Source organism: Protopterus annectens, chromosome 12.part0 (assembly GCF_019279795.1).
Source record: "Protopterus annectens isolate FY-2018-M chromosome 12.part0, PAN1.0, whole genome shotgun sequence".
NCBI lineage: Eukaryota > Metazoa > Chordata > Ceratodontiformes > Protopteridae > Protopterus > Protopterus annectens.
Genome location: NC_056746.1, coordinates 1,089,276,692 through 1,089,298,755, shown reverse-complemented (window position 1 = coordinate 1,089,298,755; position 22,064 = coordinate 1,089,276,692). Strand labels below are relative to the sequence as shown.

The 22,064-nt window shown below is 42.5% G+C and overlaps 1 protein-coding gene across 1 annotated transcript in view; it reads left to right on the top strand.

Annotated features, from left to right (window-relative positions):
* Window positions 1–22,064, top strand: part of LOC122816990 (protein MTSS 1-like) — a gene marked incomplete in the record, with an annotated part of 941,883 nt that overhangs the window by 103,297 nt on the left and 816,522 nt on the right. The window contains 1 exon segment of the mRNA XM_044090103.1: window positions 4,436–4,509. Coding sequence (XP_043946038.1) covers window positions 4,436–4,509 — 74 coding nt within the window.

Genomic DNA, 22,064 nt, shown 5'->3' with positions numbered 1-22,064 from the left:
CTTCCTGTGGCCCTGATACTCTGCTTCAACTCCTTTTTCCTCGACTGTTCAGACAGTTTTGAAAACGTTTTCTCAGTTGATCTTTACATCTGAGCAAATACAGACATGTTACATCAGAAACCTGTTTGACACTTGTTTGATAAACTGTTAATTTGTTTTGGCCACATGTTTAGAATGCTTTATTTGAAAATTTAAACATTAGATTCTAATTTTGTAATGCTCATCTTAGATAGACAAAAGATGGTTAAGTTGGTCCCTTGTTCCCTTTTGTTTATTGTTGATTTACACGGTTACATATTTGAGTAGAATCATTGATGAGACGGTGTAAAACTAACAAAATGTCTGTTTTTAGTGTATAATAAAAAAAAAAAATCCCTTGTTCTACTCTGACTGCAGTGTTCCATGACTAACACCTACATCTGTTTGCTTGTTCTGTTGCTTTTCTTCACACATCGATTTGCACTGTTCCTTGTGCGATTTTAGATATAAAAAAACTGGAACAGTGCTTGCTTTTTCCTTCCATGTTGCCTCCATTACCATTTGGCTGCCAAATGTTTGTTCTCTTGTGCACCCACATGCAGCAGTAGCCCCTTTTTGGCAGTCTGCCTGCTTCCTTATCGACAGTATTCATTTACCAAGTAGTAATTTTCAGGGCCAGCTTCCAGCTTAAGCATTTCCCTCTGTTTCGGGTTGCTTACTGATGCAAGTCTTACGTTTTGCCCAATAAAATGTAATCTTAATTGTAGCTTCCTTTCCTTCTTCTTCCCACAAATGTTATTATGGCTTTACTGCATAAAAAGTGCAGCGTTCCAGTTTTGTTTACATTAAAATAAATTAAGTAGGATGGTGGAGGGAATTTACATATGTTACTGACTTGCATGCAAGTACACCACACATGATAATTAAAGCTCAGTTTGATGTGGGTTTCATTTTAAAAAAAGGGTTTTTCTATTAAAATTTAGTTTGGCATTTTCAACTTTTGCAGATAAGTTATGGGGATATGTTACAGGAATGCTTTTAGCTGGGATAAGTTTAGGTTAAAATTGTTTGCTTGATCAAAATATTTAAGTTACTTCACCCAAGCTGTAGTATTGGGTTTCCCTGACCCTTCTCTCTCACCTTTTTCTTGCACAGTATTTTGCATTTGCTCACTCACTGTCTTTCCTACAAAATGTTTTTCAGCTTTATTCTCTTTTTTTTTTTCTCCCCTCTCTATGATGATTCCTGCTTGTGGCATGGTATAGTTTTGTAATAATCTGTCCTGGTATCTTGAGGACTGGGGTGCAGTCGCATCATGGTGAAAGTGTCCTAGGCAGTTGGATGACCCCCCCCCCCAGCCATTCTAGTACCCCCATGACTTTCCAATCTGTCCCCAGTTGCCATGAACACTTCAAACCTGTCGGTGTGCATACTATTTCCTTCTTTACTTCTACTTGGATTTATTTTAAAACTTCTATTTCAAATTTTGTAGCACAAACACAGATTTCAGTTTGCTAAACAAAACACTACAGCCTCACAATAAAAAACAGACTTGGCATGAGCAATAGCAAACTTCTCTGCCCTTGAAACTCGCGTCATTGAAACTGCACTGAAATCCACATGCAGGGTTGCCAGATAAGAGGTAGGGACCAAAAAAAAAAAAGGGTCGTTCATGCTAAGTGAAGCCCTCTCCACACAAAAAAAAAAGTCTTTCATGCCGAACAGTAGAGTTCCACATTGAACAGAACAGCACAGTGGAGCCTCTTCTGTTCAATGCCGAACGGCCCGTTGTTCTGCATTGATAGATTTATGATTGGCCCATATGCCAGTATACGGGTCAATCAAAAATCACAAAGCGGAGGCTGTTTCGCTGGGATTTTAACTGTCTGTCTGTGTGCGGGACTCTGCATTGGTCTGCTGATTTCAGGACAGTCCCACTCAAGACGTCTGGCAACCCTGCCCACATTTATAGAAATGCATTTGACCGGAGGCAGAATAAGTATACCTCTGGGTGGTTTTCAAACTGTGGGCCGCCTGCACACATTTTTAGGGCTATGCATAAATGCTTATGTACTTTAATTCACCTTGTTTAGTACATCACCAGTTTGTGTAATTTTATTTATTTTTGTTTGTTTACAGAGCATTTCTGAATGGATAATGCCTATTTTCAGCGAAGGCCATTGGCGAAAAGCTCCATTTGTTTAATTGCATTATACTACGTTCCAGTTAAACACAGAGTAGTTACATTTTCTATTTACATTTATACACAAACAGTAGTTACGTGTATACATTCTCTAAGATTTTTCAGTGGTGGAAGTTACTAAAAAGAAAATTCACGTGTAGCTTAATGGTTTATACAGGCAGCAGTAATGTACAAGAATTGTTTTATCATTTCAGTGAGAGGTAGTGTGTATTCTGTTAAAGGAGAGTATTTCGAGAGTATCTTACAGTGAACACAAAGTCTTAACCTTGAGATGAGCATATGCAGGACCAGGACTGGTTAAGATGATGTTTAAGCAGTGGTATAAAACTGTTGAGTTTTTCAGAGAGTTTTATTTGTCTGGGGATACTTTTTCCAGAGTTTAGCAATGTACTGGGAGTAGACAGTGTCTCCTGCAACATTAGTCAACACTGTCTACTCATTTGTCAGTAGTAAGAATTTGTTGTTAGAGTGGTTTAAATGCGTAACTTGTAACATTTTCCAGTAATCAGTGAAACAAAACATATGAAACAGTAATGCTAAAACTATTCAGAACATTCAACCATAAAATCCAATCAAACTGCTGTCATTATAATCCACCAATATTGGTCAATATGCCCAATCTCCGCAGAAGTAAGTTATCTAAATAATTCCACATTAACTAGAACTGTAACCAATGAAGAATTTGCTGCTGGCAAACAACTTTGCATGCCGGTGCTTCATCGACAAATTCAGTATTAAGTTGTCTGTTACATAAAAAAAAAAAAAAAAAAACTGGTTGCTGACACACACCAATCTACCTGTTGTGGGAAGAGAACAGTAATTTAACAGATTGACAATTAAATACTTAACAGTTTGGTGTAAAAAAAAAAAAAAAAAAACTGAGTTTTTGCCAAACTGTTAATGTAACAGGTTTGCAATTAAATATTTATTTCATAAATCTGTAGTACTCTGGTCCATTGTAATTAGACCTGGCCACTGTAGTGATGTTGCCCCCCATGCACATTGATATTTATGACTTAAATATATCAAAAGTATGTTAGATTTCTCTGTTCTGAAGCTTTTTTAAAACACATTTTTCTGAAACAGTGGCTTGAAACCAGCCTTCACTTTTACAAAAAGTGTTCACATGCACAAGGATGCATGTGAATACTTTGTAATATAAAATATTAGACGGGTTTGGCACTTTAACCGTGATCTTTAATGTAGGAATAGTTGATTTCAAACTTGATTTTACTCCTTTGAGTCTGACTAGAGCTGGCAATGCAGCATTGTAGATAAAATGCTACTGAGCAGCAAAAAGTGCAGTGAGGTATTTTTTTGGTTCAGCTGCTTAATGGACAGTATACATTTGTGGGAGTCCTTCATTTGGTCAAATGAAAAATGTTCAGTGACTATTGGTTGAATGTTTGGTACGTCTCGCCGACTGTTTTTGCTGGATTTCATTATTCTGGGAATCTGGAGTTGTTCCCTTTCTCCAAAGGAAGGATTTTTTTGAGTTGGTATGTATAACTGGGGGGGGGGGTGCACAGGGGCTTGCTCCCCTGCAAAAAAAAAATATATATATATTTTTTCTTTATTTCTTTTGAGGTTCAGAGTTTACATGTTTTGTGTTTCGAACTGTTGAACCTTTAGTTTTTTTTTTGTTGTGAATGTCTTCCACATTTGTGACTGGATTAGAGTTTGAGCTTTCAGTTTTAATTTTTAGTCTTTCAATACTTTTCAATTTTAATGGACCTAAAACTTTAACAAAACGTTAACATTTGAGAGCTGCTGTTGTTGACTCAGTTTAATTTCTTCTTATCTTGTAGTGCTTCTTTAAGTGCTGTTACGGACTACTATAGCCAATGAGTACTGTAACCATTATTAAGGATTTCTCAGTACTGTCAAGACTATATATCTACCATTTATATTTCCACTCATTCACTGGGTCGTCTGTAGCATCACCCGTTGCCTTTTGGATGCTAGTTGCATAACTGGGACTCTGAGTTTAGTTTGTAAACCTGACCGTCTTTATTAACCATTAGTCTTTTCATAGGGTTTGGTTTAATTGCATTGTGCATTTTTGCTGCATCATCAGGCTGGCTTTTGTACTGTAGTCATGTTTAGTGTAGCCTTGTCATATCATTGAACCTTTGTCAGTGTACTTGTTACATAAGCAAATGTCTGTATGTCAGACTGTGTGAAAATGTGCGTCTTAACAGTAATGTATTACTGCAGCCAACTTGCTTATTTAGTTTTGTCCTGTTATTTTAGGACAACCGTAATTGTCACCAGTACGTTTCTGGATGCATTTCAGAAAATTGCAGATATGGCAATTAATACACGAGGTGAGTAGTTGGATATCTGACTAATATAATTATTCTAATGCATAATTTACAAAATCTTTTTACAGTAGAAAAATAATTTTTTTAAGTCTAGGCATTGTGCTATCCTTTACAGGCTAGATGCCCCAGAGGCCCTTGTAAGAAGGAAAAAACAGTTGCTGTTTAAATTAGCATTGTAATGGTTTTGGAGCTGATGTGGGCGTTTATTAATAGTTTGTGTCGGGAGTGGTGGTAGGGGGGGTTAAAAACTTATTTAGTTTGGTTTAATTCTGTTGAACAGAATTTTGAGAAGAGCATGTAGTCTGCATGTCCTATGGCACTTTATCTGTGCCTGCAGCTTCTTTCCACATTCGCAAGTGTAAATTAAGTGTACTTAAGGGCAAGAGGCTGCAAAATGCAGGGTTCAAGTCCAATTTAGAGAGACTTCTGTGGTGCTTGTGTAATACTGTGCCCTCTAGATTGTGTAACTGGATAGGGAGTTCAAATCTCACAGTGCTAAACTTGTGTGCGTGTGTGACTTCAGTGTTTGGTATGTATAGCTTCCTGAACAGATGTGCTATATCAACTTCCAGTCATGGGAAAAATTTAATTGGAGAGAAGATTCCCCCATCCCCGTATTCCACTTCTGGGTTGGCATATGAGTTAAGGTCTGTACCTCACAGATACAAGGTAACAGGGTTTGATTCTGACCTGTGGTTATTGGCTAGGCTTATAGTCTGTAGCAGGATAGCCTGGTGTTTACTTAAAAACCTAACTGTTTTAAATGCTATACCTGGACATTGAAACAATTTTCGCAGTACATCATATGTTAAACTTTATAAGCATTTTTGTATATTGTGATGGGGAGTACAATTTTAGTGTAAGACCCGGGATTGGATGAGGATAGAAATGTAAGGTAGTGTACAACCCTAATGTTCTCTACTGATCACAGACCTTAAATTAAAACACTATTTTCCGTTTGATTTTGACTACTGAATGATGCTGACTGATGTGAACTATGATAACTGGAAATGGCTAATTATGAAAACTGTTTCTTAATGTGGTGATTATCATTGTGCATTGCCTTAATTCATTCTGTTTGAATGTAGTTCTAACTTTTGCTTGCACTCTGAGAACAAAAAAAAAAAAAAAAACTTAAATAATCCGTCATACGTTTACGAGGAAGGTGAACTCACTGAACTTTTATAACCAAAAAGATTAACATCACTGAACCTGTAAGATTGAGAGGGGATTTAATTCTGTCTACAGGAATACCTGTATCGTACTATCAATATCCATGTAACAGAGCTTCAATTTTCTCAATTTTTGTATTTTGTTTGTTCTCTCTGCACGTATCCTTAGCTTGTCACGTCAGTAAAATTTTTAATCCATACTCCTAAAGTACTTCATTTTATCATGTCCCCATAAGTATGGATATTGCTGAACCAATTTGTATGTGGGTACATAATTTACCGCTATTGCTTTTGTTTTGGCTTCATTCATTTTATATCCTGAAAAGGTTTGAAACTATCTGAATATATTCCACAGCACTGTAATGTCCCTTTCTGGTTTTGTCAGGTATAAAATAATGTCCTCTGCAAATAGAGCCAGCTTCTCTTGACTACCATGCCAACTGTATCCTTAAATTTGAGTCCCTTATTTTCTTGGGCAGTGGTTCTCACCCCTGCCTTGATGTTCTTTGTGTTTCACTGTTGCAGTCATCACATTTGGGTTATCTGCCTGCAGGTAACCCTCAGTCGGCCTGAATACCAGAGTCTTTGGATTTCTGCATCTGATGCTGTCGCTTCTTCCATGACGTCAGGTCGTCAGGGGTATAAAGCATGCAGCTGATGCCATTACATCACTCTTTCTTGCCGTGCGGTGCCCGAAGCAGAAGCAGTTTGCAAGTGCCAGACAGCAGACACCTGAAATTTTCGTTTTCGAGTTTCAGACCTGAAGTCTTTAAAAATAAGATAAGTACCCCGTTGGGGATCCTTTTTTTCTTGCTCTAACCGATGTCAGAAGAAATTAACAATAGTCTTGCCTTTGGAAAGCAAATACCTCATAGAGATTTTCACTCTTACTGCATCACCTGTTTAGGCCCAGACCACAACGTCCCTTGCTGTCGTTTTTGTGTCTTGTTCAACACCCAAACTATTCATCATCGGGCTATTTTTGTAGCTAAATACTTTCATTCTCAATCTCTGTACTCCAAAATGGCTTCGTTAAGCCATCTGACTACAGGTCTTCTGAAAAAACGTGAGGATAAAGACAGAGACAGACCGCATAGGTCCAAAAATGCAGACTGCGCTTCTGTTGAGCTAGTCGCCAGTCTGCCGGTACTCGAGCTTTCGCAGCCCCTGATACCCACTACTACAGATTCGCAGGCCTCTACTGAGACGCATATGGAGCCCGGTATGCTGCAAGATGCTTCTTCGACTATGGAACCTGCAGGTGTCTCTACCTTGGATGGGTCCGGAGCCGCTGTGCAGGCACTGGCTTCTGAGGGTGTTATTCAGGCCTACAGACTTTCATATTAAACCAACGGCATAATTTCCAACAAGAAGTACTGAATTCCTCAGGCCTAAAACTTGTATTATGCCTAGAAAACTGATGACCAAACTGCTCACTCGGGCCCATATGCCTCAAAAACAAATGCTTAGAATGGATGAAGACCTTATTACCTTAATTAAGGGAAGCCAGCCTTCCCCCTCTAAGAGACCTAGAACTGATTTTCCTTCTGATTCTTCTGATCAGGAATCTGATACCTCTGCTCCTTCTGATTACCGGGATTTGCCCTTATCTACTTATGAGGATTCTCATGCAGAGGATTCCATTCCCTCTGCTTCCCCTCCAGAAGAGTTTTGTTTTGGTGAAACATTGCATACCCTTAGGGAGCATTTCCGCTGGGAAAGCAAGGACTATTCTGAGTCCAAAAAGAGACTTGGGGAATTCTTACTCCTGCCTCATCACAGGCCTCTAGCTGTCCCTCTTGTTCTGGCTATTGTAGATGATGTTTTCTTGGAATCTAGCCTTACCCCAGACACTTTACCTCCAGCCCCCAGAAAACCTGACTGATACGAGAGTGTACTTGACTCGCACAAGTTCCTCTTCAAGAATCGTACTGCGGATCCAGAGACCATTTCCCAAGGACCAAAAGGCATTAAGGCTACTGCTGCCAAAAATCCTACCCCTTCTGATAGAGATTCTAGAGCCTTAGACAGATGGGGTAAGAATGTGTACACTTCTGCTACTTTGGCCATTAGGGCTTTAAATTGCCAGTTTCAAAGTATCAGCAACATATTATGGGACTATTTAAACGGAAAATAATGTTGATTCCTGACTGTGCTGAACACAGATACTTGCAAGATTTAATGCATTCTGCAGAACAAGTTGGTAAACATACTTTGCATTGTGGTTTTGATGCTTTAGAAGCATCTTGCAGGGCTGCTGTCACTGCGTCTGTACTTAGAAGGCATGCTTGGCTTAAGGAACAAAACTTGCCAGATCATGTTAAAGCTAAGTTACTGGATGCACCCTTAAACCAAGACCGCCTTTTTGGCAACAGAGCAGAGGAAGTCCTCAAAAGGATGGCGGAAAAGGTAAAACTATGCAAACTGTTAAATATTTTCTACATGTACAGCCTCCCAGATTCAGTAGGCATTGGCCTTCAAAGAACTGGTCCTTTCCAGTCCCTTCCAGGCCTTCTCGGTCCCAACCCAGGAACAGCAGACCACCAAGACTTCAGTCTCAGGCTACGCACAGATCTAAGCAGTGGGGAGCTCCCACTTCCAAAGCGGGGAGTAGTAAGCCAACCCCCCTACGGAAAAATGGCACAATGACTTAACCTTAATCCTTCCAAGCCCTGCTTAACTACCTGCTCCCTTAGGAGGAAAGCTCACCCTGCATGCAAAAAACTGGGAACTCGTTGCCCAGGACAAATGGGTTTTGAATATAGTTTCTCGAGGATACAGATTCCACTTCCACACACTACCAACCCCAAATGGTTGGCCAGACCCCCCCCCCCAAATCAATGGGCGGAGGCCCAACAGCAGGTTCTCGCTCTTCTCAGTATCAGGGCTATTCAGCCTGTCCCAGCAGAGCTAAGGGGGCAAGGTTTGTATTCAAGACTTTTTCTGGTACCCAGAAAAGAAAACCCCTGGCGTCCTATCCTGGACCTCTCCATTCTCAACACCTTTCCTGGTGGTTCCAAAATTCAAAATGCCAACTCTTCAACAGCTTCTTCCTGTGCTAGGCAAGGATGCCTGGCTGGCAACCCTAGAAGGAAGCTTACCTGCACATACCAATAAGAGAATCCTGCAGACAATACCTACATTTCAGGGCGGGCTCCATGCACTTTCCAGTTCTGTTCACTTCCCTTTGGCTTATCTACTGCACCCAGGGTGTTCACATAGTGTCTAGCTCCAGCCATTGCATTTTGCAGGCAGAGAAATATTCAAATGTACCCATACTTGGACGGCTGTCTGATTCAGGCAGGAAGCCAGGACTTGCTATTACAACACCTGGTATTTGTAAAGAAACTTCTAACCTCACTGGGGTACACCATCAATGAAAAGAAATCTCACCTAGTACACTGCCAACAAATTTTATTCCTGGGAGCAAGCTTGAACACAACTTCCCAGATGGTATTCCTCACTCCAGAGAAACAAGTTTGTCAACCTACTTCAAACTATTGGCCACAAAACCTCAGCTAATATCTGCAAGGAAAATGTTGCAAGCTCTGGGGTTCATGGCCTCTTGCATTCTGCAAATTCCATTTGCAAGACTGCATATGAGGAAACTCCAATGGTATCTAAAAAGTCTATGGTGTCAACATTCTCAGGACCTGGAAACAATGATTCCTATCATTCCTTGTCTAAGGACAGAGTTCCTTTGGTGGGCAGAGGCCTGGTATGCAAAGGACTCCCTTTCACTGTACACCCAGCTGCCCAAACCCTAACAACAGACGCATCAGACTATGCATGGTGGGGGCTCACATAGCAGGGCAGTGCATTCAGGGCAAATGGAACCCGAGACAGATGCACCTGCATATCAATCAAAAATAAATGTTAGCTGTACAGAATGCTGTGACAGCCTTCAAAGACCTTATTCTTCCAGGTCAACTGTTGGTAAAGACAGACGACAACAACACAGTTATGTGGTACACAAAAAAGCAGGGGGGAACCCACTCCTGCTCTCTCTGCAGATTAGGCATAGCTTTGTGGAGCACAGCCTTGAGCTATCAAGTGCACCTACAAGCTCAATTCCTGCCAGGCAAACTAAATTCACTGGCAGACGAGCAGAAATCTCATGGACCCACACGAATGGAAACTAGAACCCAAAATATTCAACCTCTTGAGGAACAAATGGGGGACCCCAGAGATAGACCTGCTTGCCTGCCCCAAGAACTACCAATTGAACAAATTCTGCACCAGAACTCCCCACAGTCAAGCTTGATTAGTGGATGCCCTGTCCTTTACTGTGAAAGCCTCTCTGTTTATGCCTTTTCCCCCTCTGCCTCTCCTCTTGAAGGTCCTACTAAAGATCCAACAGGACAAGCCACGGACAATACTGATTGCACCAGACTGGCCATGCCAGCACTGGTACCCCTTCTTGGGCAGTCTGACATGGCTACAACCATGGCACCTGCCTCAGATCCCTTCCCTGCTGTCCTAGCAGGCGGGCCAGATTCTGCAGCCTTAGCCTCATACCCTGAACCTTGCAGCCTGGCTGATTCCATGAGCTCTCCTCTAGCATCCCTCAGTAAGCAGGTTCGGGATGTCATTCTGGAGGCAAGGAGGCCTAGTACCAGAAAATCATATGCTGAAAAGTGGAAAAGATACTGTTCCTGGAGCTAGGCTCAGGGGATGGCCACAACAGTGCCCAGCTTACCTCATATTCTAGAGTACTTAACAGAAATGCTCCACAAGGGCCTATCCTTCTTGTCAATTAAGATTCATGCCTCTGCCATTTCAGTGAATTATAATACTGAGCCACCCTTCTCTCACTCCTTGCTAAAACAATTCCTTAGAGGGGCCAAAAATTTAAGACCCCCCCCCCCAGGAGAGCTCCCACTCCCGCCTGGGACCTTAACTTTGTATTGGAAAAGCTCACTCTTCCCCCCCCTTTGAGCCAGCTGCAACAGCAGAGTTGAAATTCCTTTCTTGGAAAACAGCCTTACTTCTAGCCATCACTTCACTTCAGCAAGAAGAGTGTCTGAATTACAGGCACTCATGGCAGTGGAACCCTTCATTATCTTCCATGCAGGCAGGGTTTCCCCTCAAGACTAATCCTTCCTTTATGCCAAAGGTGGTGGCTAGTGTGGCTCTAAACCAGTCCATTCATTTGCCTACTTTTTTCCCTAATCCCCCTCAACTTGTATATACCAATTCTGAGGGTGCACAGCAGTTGAAAAAAAAAGCAAATTCCACCGTCTGTGAAAGTAGTTTTGGCAGACGGTACTTGCTCTTTTTGCATTTGCTAAAAGTACATTCGTTCAAATGACATATTCCCATATGAAACATAACCATTGGTTAGAGAAAGGAATCTCTTATGATTTTAAGAGAACTGTCATCATTTTGTTTAGAAGAAAATGGCTGCAATCAATCCTATCCTAGTGTGTCTGTAGAAAACGTAGATTGACAAAAGGGTCAAAATAGTTAAGTAATTTATGCAGTTATAGCGAATTCGTGTCACAGCAGAGCAATACTAGTTTTCTGTTGTATATCAAAGTTGTAAAAAGTAGACAGAGCTGAAATCTAGAGCATGTGTTTTAATAAAATGTGTCTAATCACTGGTTTAGACATGGTAATGGAGAAGTCTTGTGCCACAAAACAGAGTAGTGTTAGTATTTACCTTGGGTAACAAAGCTGATAGAAAACTGTCACCTGTAACAATATCTAACTAGTGTTATTGATTGATTGATTAAAATATGCCAGTATAGTGAAGGCACAATATTTGTTTCTTATGGTTTATTTTGGTTGTTGGTGGTGGGGTACAGCTTACCGTCTGAATTCAGATGCTGTCTCTTGAGTCACTGGACAGGTGAATAACATTACCATCTTATTATTTTGCATTCTTGTGTTCCAGAGGAGATTGTTGGACTTTTTGACTTGAAAGATCAGCGTGTGTAGGTTTTAATATTAATATGATCCTACAGCCATCTGTACTTGTGCAGTGGTTTTCCCAATCAGAGACTTTTGGTTGGTATGTCAGTACCATGTTGGAGCCCTGGTTGCATCACCAGTGATTCTGGAGTGTATCATTGAAATACAACTAGGAGAAGCACAATGCTCTCACTGAGGCTGTTTTATGTAGTTTTGCAGGAGACTGGCTGTACTTGTACCTGGATGTTCACCTTGGGTGAATGCAGGCTTTTCTGTGTCCAAGATGACAGAGCAACGGGACATCAGTGTAGTAGAAGTGTCATGCTTATCCCTATGTGCGGTCGTGCTGTTCTTGTAGTCCTCCCCATAGCTGTGAAAGGGAAATTGAGAAAATTATTTTTTCATAATCCTGAGTGTTGTAGGCCTTTATCACTTTCTGGCTAACGCTTTTCATTTGGTATTTCTCAGAGACCCACTAGGCCTTTCCAGGAGCACTAGTTATTTAAAACTAAACTAGAAACTGTTGAAGAGCTGACTGATGGAAGGACGATGGTGCTTTTTTGGGGAAGGGGAAAGCTTTGATTTGCAATTTTTGAAACAGTTTTAAACTAAAATGTTCTAGATGAGAATTCTTGATGTGCATTATATGCACAGGTTGAATCTTTATTCTGTAATGCAGCATAGGTGATAGTTTGTAAATAAGCTGAGCAGCTGTGTCCTACTGTAGCAGTCAAGAGTGTTCATCCTGTAGAAAGCAAAGGCTTCTTGAGGTCAGAAATACCATAAGCTGTTGATCTGTCTTAAATTACATTTAAAACATGGAGAGAACATTCCTGAACACTGATAAATTGGCCAGGCAGGTGTGTGTAGAGTTCATAGCCAAAGGTTACTTGAGCAGGTCAGAGGGCAACAGATGCATTAAAGAGAGCATCAGATTGCTTTCTACATTCTTACAACAGCAAACATTACAGACTAGAAATAAGAATGTTGTTGGAGAGAAGAATAGTAGTAGAATACAAATGAAAACACAGTGGAAAAATATGGAACAGCTTTGTTTGATTTATGAAGGAAAAATGCCTACTGTAACCTACAGTAAGTGTATAATATATTTTAAAAGGTGTGGTGCTTCTTAACTACAGATCTGTATAATAAATCACAAATCAGGCTATTCATTTGGTTGCATTTGTTAACTGTTGTAAAATACTTTTCATCTAGAATATTTTTAGATGTTCTTCGTCTTCCATTGCTGCAGTCCTGACTATTGGGTATAGTCCGCGTCCAGTCGGCCCGGCTCGAGCCGGTCATGTATGACGCCTGACGTCAGTACGTCAGGGTACTAATGCGCATGACCGACGTCATATCCTCAGTCTTTTTTGCCGCATGGTCCGATGCAGAAGCAATTTTGCGAGTGCAGGTTGGCGTTCTGAGATATTTCCGAACCGGAGTTTCAGACCAAACAGAGTTGGCTAAGTACCTGGGAACATTTTGGTTTTCTTGCCTCAGTATTTAACGGATGTCAGAAAAGTGAATAACTGTATTTCTTGTGGGAAGCAGATACGTATAGGGATTATCATACATTGTGTATACCTTGTTTAGGGCCTGAGCACGACGTTGTTGGTTGCCGTTCTTGTGCTAGATTTAACAAACGCACTATTAAGAGGAGGCTAGATTGTGCCAGGTTAGTGTTTGGGAAGCGTTGCAATTATAATATGCCGCCGGATGCCGACGCCCGCTTCATCCTCATCAAGAAGCGCAAGGCAACAGTGAAGCCTAGGGTTGATGAACCGCAGTCCGGACATCGGTTCTTTAGAAGGCTCAGTGGAGCCAGAGGTTTTGCCAGGAGTTTCCATGGAGTCTCAGGCAGAAACTTTATTGTTACAGGATGTGCCCTCTCAGGAGGTAGGCCAAGCTGAGGGGGCTTCTCAGGTAACTGTTCTTCCCTCTCTTCCCAAGGTAGTTAGGGCCTCTCCTTCTGTTGCCAAAGCTTCTTTTAGAGGTAGGCCAAGTTCAGCTTCTGTGTGGGCTCTGTGCCTAAGAAACATATGCTTAAAATGGCAGAAGATTTGATTACTATGATTAGAGGTTCTATGCCCCCGCCTGATAAGAGGCCTAGGGTGGAACAGGAGTTTGATAGTTTTGAACAGTGTTCACAGGCTTCAGAGTCTTCTGTGGAAGACTTACAGGAGTATCCTACTTATTCTGATTCTGATGTGGATGATTCCACTCCTACAGCTTCTCCTCCTGAGGATTTTTCCTTTTCAGAGACTCTACACTCCATGAGGGAGCACTTTAAATGGGAAGGCCAGGATTACTCTGATTCCAGGAAAAGGCTTAGGGAATTCTTGTTTTACCCCAGCATAGGCCCTTAGCTATTCCTCCTGTGTTGAATGTGGTGGAGGATGTTTTGCAGAGGCTTCCTGAACCCTGACTCCTTGCCTCCTGCTCCTGTTAAGCCTAATAGTGTTATAGGTGTTCAAGCTCATAAGTATTTGTTTAAGAGTCCTAGGCGGACCCAGAAACTGTTTCTCAGGGGCCTAAAGGTGTTAAAAATCCTGTACCCTCTGATAAAGAGGCAAGGGCTTTGGATAGGTGGGGAAAGAAAGTGTATACTTCTTCCACTCTAGCCATGAGGGTTGTTGGTGTCAGTTTCACATGCTAAAATATCAAAATTATCTCCTTTCACAATTGAAATCTAAGGTGGATGCTTTGAAGGTATTGAGTGTAAAGAGTTGCTGGATTTGGTTCATGTGTCTGAACAAGTGGGTAAGCATTCTTTGCAGTGTGGTTTTGATGCTGTACAGGCCTCCTCGAGGGTGGCTGCTACTAGTTCTGTTCTTCGCAGACATGCCTGGTTGAAGGATCAGAATTTAGCTGAGCATGTTAAGACAAGGATTTTGGATGCTCCTTTACAGTCTGATGTGTTGTTTGGACCGCCTGTGGAAGCAGTTTTAAAGAAAATGGAGGACAAAGCTAAGTCTATGCAGACTGTTAAAGATTTTTGCAGGTGCAGCCTGCCGAGTTTAGTAGAAATTGGCCTGCTAAGGGGTGGACATATCCTGCTTATGATTCCCAGTCTAGGGGTAGGTCTAGACGTGGTAGGGGCAGGGCTCAAGGTTCTTTAGGCCTAGATCAGGAGTTCACCTGCTTTCTGGTGAGCTTCTGGTGAGGCAGGGTCAGTCCTTGTAAACAGACCCAATGACCTGCCTTTTCAGCTGCCAGTGGATTCTCGTCTGGCAGCTCCTTTGGGAGGAAGACTGTCTCTTTTCAAAGAAAATTGGGATTTAATTACTCAAGACAGATGGGTGTTGGATATCATTCATCACGGTTACAGATTTTATTTCCACACAATGCCCCTTTCAAAGGCATGCCAGACGCTCCTCATCCACAAAGAAAAGAGGCTCACAAGCAAGTTTCTCAGTTACTCCAGATGGGGGCCATTCAGCCAGTCCCTGTATCAGAAAGGGGCTTAGGATTTTATTCTCGCCTGTTCCTAGTACCAAAGAAGGGGAACACGTGGAGACCAATTTTGATTTATCTATCCTCAACACTTATCTGGACATTCCCAAGTTCAAGATGTTGACGTTACAACAGCTTTTACCTCTACTGGGCAAAGATCACTGGATGGTAACTTTAGATCTCAAGGAAGCCCTTCATGTGTGCCTATAAGGTTAGGTTGCAGGAAGTATCTGCGGCTTACTTCATGTGCCTATAAGGTTAGGTTGCAGGAAGTATCTGCGGTTTTCGAACTGGAGATTTTCATTATCAGTTCTCTGCATTGCCCTTTGGCTTATCTACTGTGGCCAGAGTATTCACAAGGTTCTGGCTCCAGTGATAGCTTACTTCAGGCTTCAAGGAATTCAAATCTATCCTTACTTTGGGACTGCCTGATTTCTGGCTCAAGAAAAGGAAGACCTTCTACAGCATCTGGAATATGTCATAGCAGTGCTAAGATGCCTAGGGTATTCTGTGAACGAAATAAAGTCCAGTCTAGTACCCTCTCAAGACATGTGCTTTCTGGGTGTGAGACTGAATACAGCAGCCCAGATGGCCTTTTTAACCCCGGACAAACAAAAGAGTCTGTCACTTTACTTCCATCAACTATCTCATCAGTCCGTGCTGACTGCAAGGACAGTCCTTCAAGCATTAGGGTTCATGGGATCTTGTATTCTGGTGCTTCCCAATGCCAAACTGCATATGAGGAAGCTGCAATGGTATCTCAAAAATGTATGGACACAGCACTGCCAGGATTTGGACACTGTCATTCAAATAATACCTTGCCCTCAAAAGGAATTCTTGTGGTGGGCTCAGGAATGTCACCTAAACAAGGACTCTGTGACCCGCGGCCAGGCGAGTCAGATTTTAACGACAGATGCCTCGGACATTGCTTGGGAGCTCATCTAAATGGAAAATGGATACAGGACAAGTGGCCTGCCAGACTACAGCATCTACATATCAACATGAAGGAGATGTTAGCAGTCCAGTTTGATGGCTTTCAAGGAGTTACTTCTTCCAGGGCAGGTGTTGATTCTAACAGACAACACAACTGTCATGTGGTACATCAACAAGCAAGGGGAACACATTCTTATCCTCTATGCAGGCAAGCAATGATTTTATGGGAGACTGCGTTAAGCTTGCAACTAACTCTTCAGGCAAGGTTTCTGCCAGGAGCACAGAACCCCTAGCAGATGTGTTAAGCAGACAAATCATGGATCCCCACAGTGGAAACTGGATCTTCATGTATTTCAGAAATTGACAGTGTCATGGGGACTCCAGACATAGATCTGTTCGCTTCTCCACTGAACCACCAGCTGCCAAAGTATTGCACAAAGGGGTTTCGTCACACAGCTTGGAAAGTGGATGCTCTGTCTTTCAGTTGAAAAACCTTCATGTCTATGCCTTTCCACCTCTGCCTCTTCTTCCAAAGGTACTATTAAAGGTCAGACAAGACAGGCCAAGGATGATTTTGATAGCTCCAGATTGGCCTCGGCAACACTGGTATCCACTACTACGGAGTCTGGTAAAGAAGCCTCCATGGCCTTTACCTCTGATTCCTCATCTGTTATCTCAGAAGGACGGTCATCTGCTCAATGTCAAGCTTCACTCTCTTCATCTAACAGCCTGGCATATTCTCTGTTGAAGCACAGCAGGTCTCAACTTCCTCAACAAGTTTTAAATGTGATTATGGAAGCTAGAAGACCTAGTACAAGGAAGGTACGAGAAAAATGGAAGAGATTTTATTTTGGAGTACAGCAAAGAATTTGGAGATTTCTGAGCCTAATTTGAGTGTGGCTCTTCAATATCTTACTGAGTTATTGGACAAAGGTTTGTCCTTCTCTTCCATTAAGATTCATGCTGCAGCAATTTCAGCTCACTATGATTGTGACCCACCTTTGTGCATCCTTTGTTCAAGCAGTTTCTTAGAGGGGCAAAGAATATAAGACCCCCGAGAGCTCCTACTCCTGCTTGGGATCTCAATTTTGTGTTGGAAAACTTACTCTACAACCTTTTGAGCCTGCGGCTACTGCTGAATTGAAATACTTGTCATGGAAGACTGCTTTTCTGTTGGCTATTACTTCTGCAAGAAGGGTGTCTGAGTTGCAGGCCCTTATGGGAGTAGAGCCCTTTTGATTTTCCATAAGGATAGGTATCATTACGCACTAATCCTTCCTTTATGCCTAAGGTGGTTTCTAGTGTGGCTTTAAACCAAACTATTCATTTGCCTACTTTTTATGCAGACCCCAAAATAAAGGGGAAAAGATTTTGCACACTTTAGATGTACACAGGCAATTGCTATTATTTAAGCAGGACTAAGGATTTTAGGCAGTCTCAGCAGTTGTTTGTTTCTTTTTTTGAGTTCACAGGCAAGCCTGTGTCAAATCAAACTATTTCTAGGTGGATTGGCTTTTGCATTGCATTTTGTTATTCCCATCATGGCAAGGAGATTCCAGCTGGGATTAGGCCTCATTCCACTAGGGCTACTGCCACTTCAACAGCATTTCTAAGGGCGGTGGCAACTAAGGCGATTTTGGAAGCAGCTACTTGGAGTTCAGTGCATACTTTCTAAGCATTATCACCTTCCTATCTACTCTGTCTAGGCTGGTTTTGCCACAGCTGTTTTGCAAGGCATGTTGTCAGCTCCTGCTTCTTTATAATTTGCCAGCCTCCTTACCTCTGCTTTGGGATTCTACCCAATAGGCAGGACTGCAGCAATGGAAGAGGAAGAACGTAGTACAGTTTAATACCTACCATAAATGTAGATGTTCGAGGATTCCATTGCTGCAGTCCAATTTACTCCTCCCTCCTTCCCTCTGTATTTAGGGGTGGTTGTGTAGGTGAGTTTACATGCTTATATTTTGTATATGTATATATTGTACATGTTTTTGGTGCAGGTTTTTTGGGACTTGTCTTTTGGGTCTTCTGACATCTGGGGCAAGAAAAGACTGAGGATATGGCGTCGGTCATGCATTAGTACCCTGACCCGACTGACTATACCCACAGTCAGGACTGCAGCAATGGAATCCTCGAACATCTACATTTATGGTAGGTACAAAACTGTACTATTTGAGCAGTGCAAAACCAAAATCAAGTATATGAGTAACCGTTCTGTTACGATGTTCATCGTGTTACACTGCTGCAGTCATTACACTTGGGTTATCCTGCCGTCAGGCGGTCCCCAGTCAGCCTGAGTTCCAAAGTCTTGGTCCGGCGTCGGTTGCTGTCACCTCCTCCCTGACGTCAGTGCGACAGGAGTATATAAGATGCAGCCGACGCCATTTTCTTCAGTCTTTCTTGCTGCGCGGTGCCCAAATCAAAAGCAGTTCGCAAGTGCCGGTTGGCAGTCTCCTGAGATTTTCATTCCGAATCCAGAACCGAAGTCTTCTACAAAGCTAAGTACCCGTTGGAGAAACTTTTTCTTGCCTCAGACCGATGTCAGTAAAAGTTAATAACTGTATTTCTTGTGGGAAGCAAATACCTCATAAGGATTCCCATTCCTATTGTATCCCATGCCTAGGCCCAGACCACGACGTCACTGGTTGTCTGTTTTGTGCTAGGTTTAACAAGCGCACTATTAAACGTCTGTTTGATTTTGCCCGACATTATTTTGGTAGAAAATTCAATTATATCATGCCGTCGGAACTTCCGACGACCGGAATACACAAAAAGTGCAATGACAAGGATAGGCATCCGAGGCCCAAAACTGACTAAGCCTCTTCTAGGCCAGTTGCCGGTTCTCCGCTTTTCAGCGAGGCGCCTTCGCAGCCCCTGACGACCGCTTCTGTAGAACCACAGGCCGCCTCTGACTCCCACGTGGAGATGGCTGGGCCTTTGGACACACTAGTTATTCAGCCTACCGAGACTAACCTTTCAGAGGGATCCGGAGTAGCTGAGCAACCCACAGCTTCAGATGGTGTCTTCAGACCTACTCAGTTAAGCATTAAACCCTCAGCTAAGTCTAAGCCTCCTTTAAAATCAAAGAAACAAATACAGCATTCATCAGGACAGGCCTCCATGCCTAAGAAACAAATGCTCAAAATGTCCGAAGACCTCATCACTCTGATCAGGGGGTCCCATCCCCCTCCTGATAAAAGGCCTAGACAGGATGCAGACTGTGAATCATCCGACCAGGTGTCCATCTCTTCTAAGTCATCCTCAGACCTAGGATACTCTTTACCCCCTTTTGAGGATTCTGATGCTGAGGAATCAATTCCATCAGCCTCACCGCCTGAGGACTACTCCTTTGGGGAAACCCTACATACCATGAGGGAGCATTTCCACTGGGAAGGCCAGGATTACTCGGAATCCAAGAAAAGGCTCAGAGACATCCTTTTATTACCTCAACACAGACCCCTTGCTATTCCGCCAGTGTTAGATATTGTGGATGTGTATACTGAATCCAGCTTAAATCCTGATTCCTTACCTCCAGCCCCTGTTAAACCTGACAGATACTACAGAGTCCCTGACTCTCATAAATTTCTGTATAAAAGCCCTGTAGCTGACCCTGAAACTATTTCTTGGGGACCCAAAGGAGTTAAGGCCTCATCAGCCAAGAATCCAGTTCCCTCTGACAGAGATTCCAGAGCATTAGACAGATGGGTAAAGAAAGTATATATGTCTGCAACTTTAGCAATGAGAGCCTTAAATTGCCAGTTTCACGTGCTAAAATATCAGCAATTTTTACCGTCTCAGTTAAAACAAAAAATGCTTCCCGAATCAGATCCTCCTAATTTTAAAGAAACGCAGGATTTATTGCATGCAGCTGAACAAGTGGGAAAGCATACTTTGCAATGTGGTTTTGATTCTCTAGAGGCCTCCTGCAGAGCAGCAATTACAGGCTCTGTCATTAGAAGACATGGTTGGTTAAAAGAACATACGTTACCAGAGCATGTTAAAGCAAAATTACTGGATGCACCTTTGCAGCAGGATGTGTTGTTTGGAGTTAAGGCAGAAGAGGTATTAAAGAAAATGGAGGATAAGGCAAAGTCTATGCAAACGGTGAAGGATTTCTTACAGGTTCAGCCTCCTAGATTTAGCAGAAACTGGCCAACTAAGAATTGGTCCTTTCCAATTACAGACGTACCTCAAAGGGGAAGCTACAGACGTCCAAGAGGTAGAGGTAGAGCACAAGGTCCTTACAGGCCTCGACAATGGGTTGCATCAGGCCAGAAAGAAAGGGAAGACGGGCCCCAGCCATATAAAAAGCAGCTCCAATGACTTCCCACTACAGCTGCCAAACAAATCCTTCTTGGCAGCCCCCTTGGGAGGAAAACTGGCACTCTTCTACCACAATTGGCAAATGATCACCAAAGACAAATGGGTTCTCAGCATTGTATTTCAAGGTTACAGGTTTCAGTTTCACACTCTGCCAAGGTTAAAAGGAATGCCAAATCTGCCACCAAATCAATGGGCAGAGGCTCACAAACAAGTTACAGCACTCATGGATATGAGAGCTGTAAAAAAGGTACCATCACAGGAGCAAGGACAAGGATTTTACTCAAGACTCTTTCTGGTACCCAGAAAGGACAAAGCCTAGAGGCCCATTCTGGATCTTTCATCTCTAAACACTTACCTGGATGTTCCGAAATTCAGAATGTTGACACTACAGCAGCTTCTTCCTGTGCTGGGCAAGAAAGCGTGGCTTGTGACTTTGGACCTCAAGGAAGCATACCTCCATGTCCCTATCAGACAAAACTGCAGAAGATACCTCCGATTTATAGCTGGTTCAATGCACTACCAATTCTCTGCACTGCCCTTTGGCTTATCTACTGCGCCCAGGGTCTTCACAAAGTGCCTGACACTAGTAATTGCATTTTGCAGACAGAAAGGTATTCAAATTGATCCATACCTGGACGACTGCCTGATTCAAGCAGAGAGCAAGGACATTCTACTAAAGCATCTGGCATTTGTAAAAAAGTTATTAAGTTGCCTGGGGTACACAGTAAACGAAAAGAAATCAAAACTAGTGCCCTCACAAGAGATTATATTCTTGGGTGCCAGCTTGAACACAACAGCCCAGATGGCTTATCTCATGCCAGACAAGCGAGGACAACTGACTCAATACTTTCAGTTGATGGCAACTAAGACCCAACTCCCTGCAAGAAAAATTCTGCAGGTCTTGGGTTACAGGGCATCCTGCATACTACTAATTCCATATGCCAGACTGCATATGAGGAAACTACAATGGTACCTAAAGAATGTATCAAAGTTTGGAAACAGTTATACCACTAATCCCTTGCCTTCAACAGGAGTTTCAGTGGTGGGCTCAAGCTTGTCACCTCAACAAGGGACAGCCTTTTACACAACCCACAGCCAGGCAAACACTGACATTAGATGCATCGGATTACGCCTGGGGGAGCACACATGGCAGGCAAATGTATTCAGGGCATGTGGCCCGCAGAACAAAGGCATCTTCACATCAATCAAAAAGAGATGCTAGTTGTACAAAATGCCCTTATAGCTTTCAAGGACCTGCTACATCCAGGACAACTACTGCTAAAGACAGACAACACTGCAGTTATGTGGTACATAAACAAGCAAGGGGGCACTCACTCCTACCCCCTATGCAGACAAGCCATGACCTTGTGGAACACAGCTGTAAACCTTCAAGTTCATCTGCAAGCACAATTCCTGCCAGGAGAGAAAAACACACTGGCAGACTACTTAAGCAGAAACATCATGGATCCCCACGAATGGGAATTGAATCCACAAATATTCAGAATGATAACACAGAAATGGTGGAGCCCAGACATAGATCTGTTTGCATCCCCAATAAACTGCCAGCTACAACAATTCTGCACAAGGAGTTACCATCCACAAGCATGGAAAGTGGATGCACTCTCATATTCAGCTGGGAGAACCTACAAGTATACGCTTTCCCACCACTTCCTCTTCTGCCAAAGGTACTTATAAAAGCCAGGCAAGAAGAGCCAAAGATGATCCTGATTGCACCAGACTGGCCACGCTAGCACTGGTACC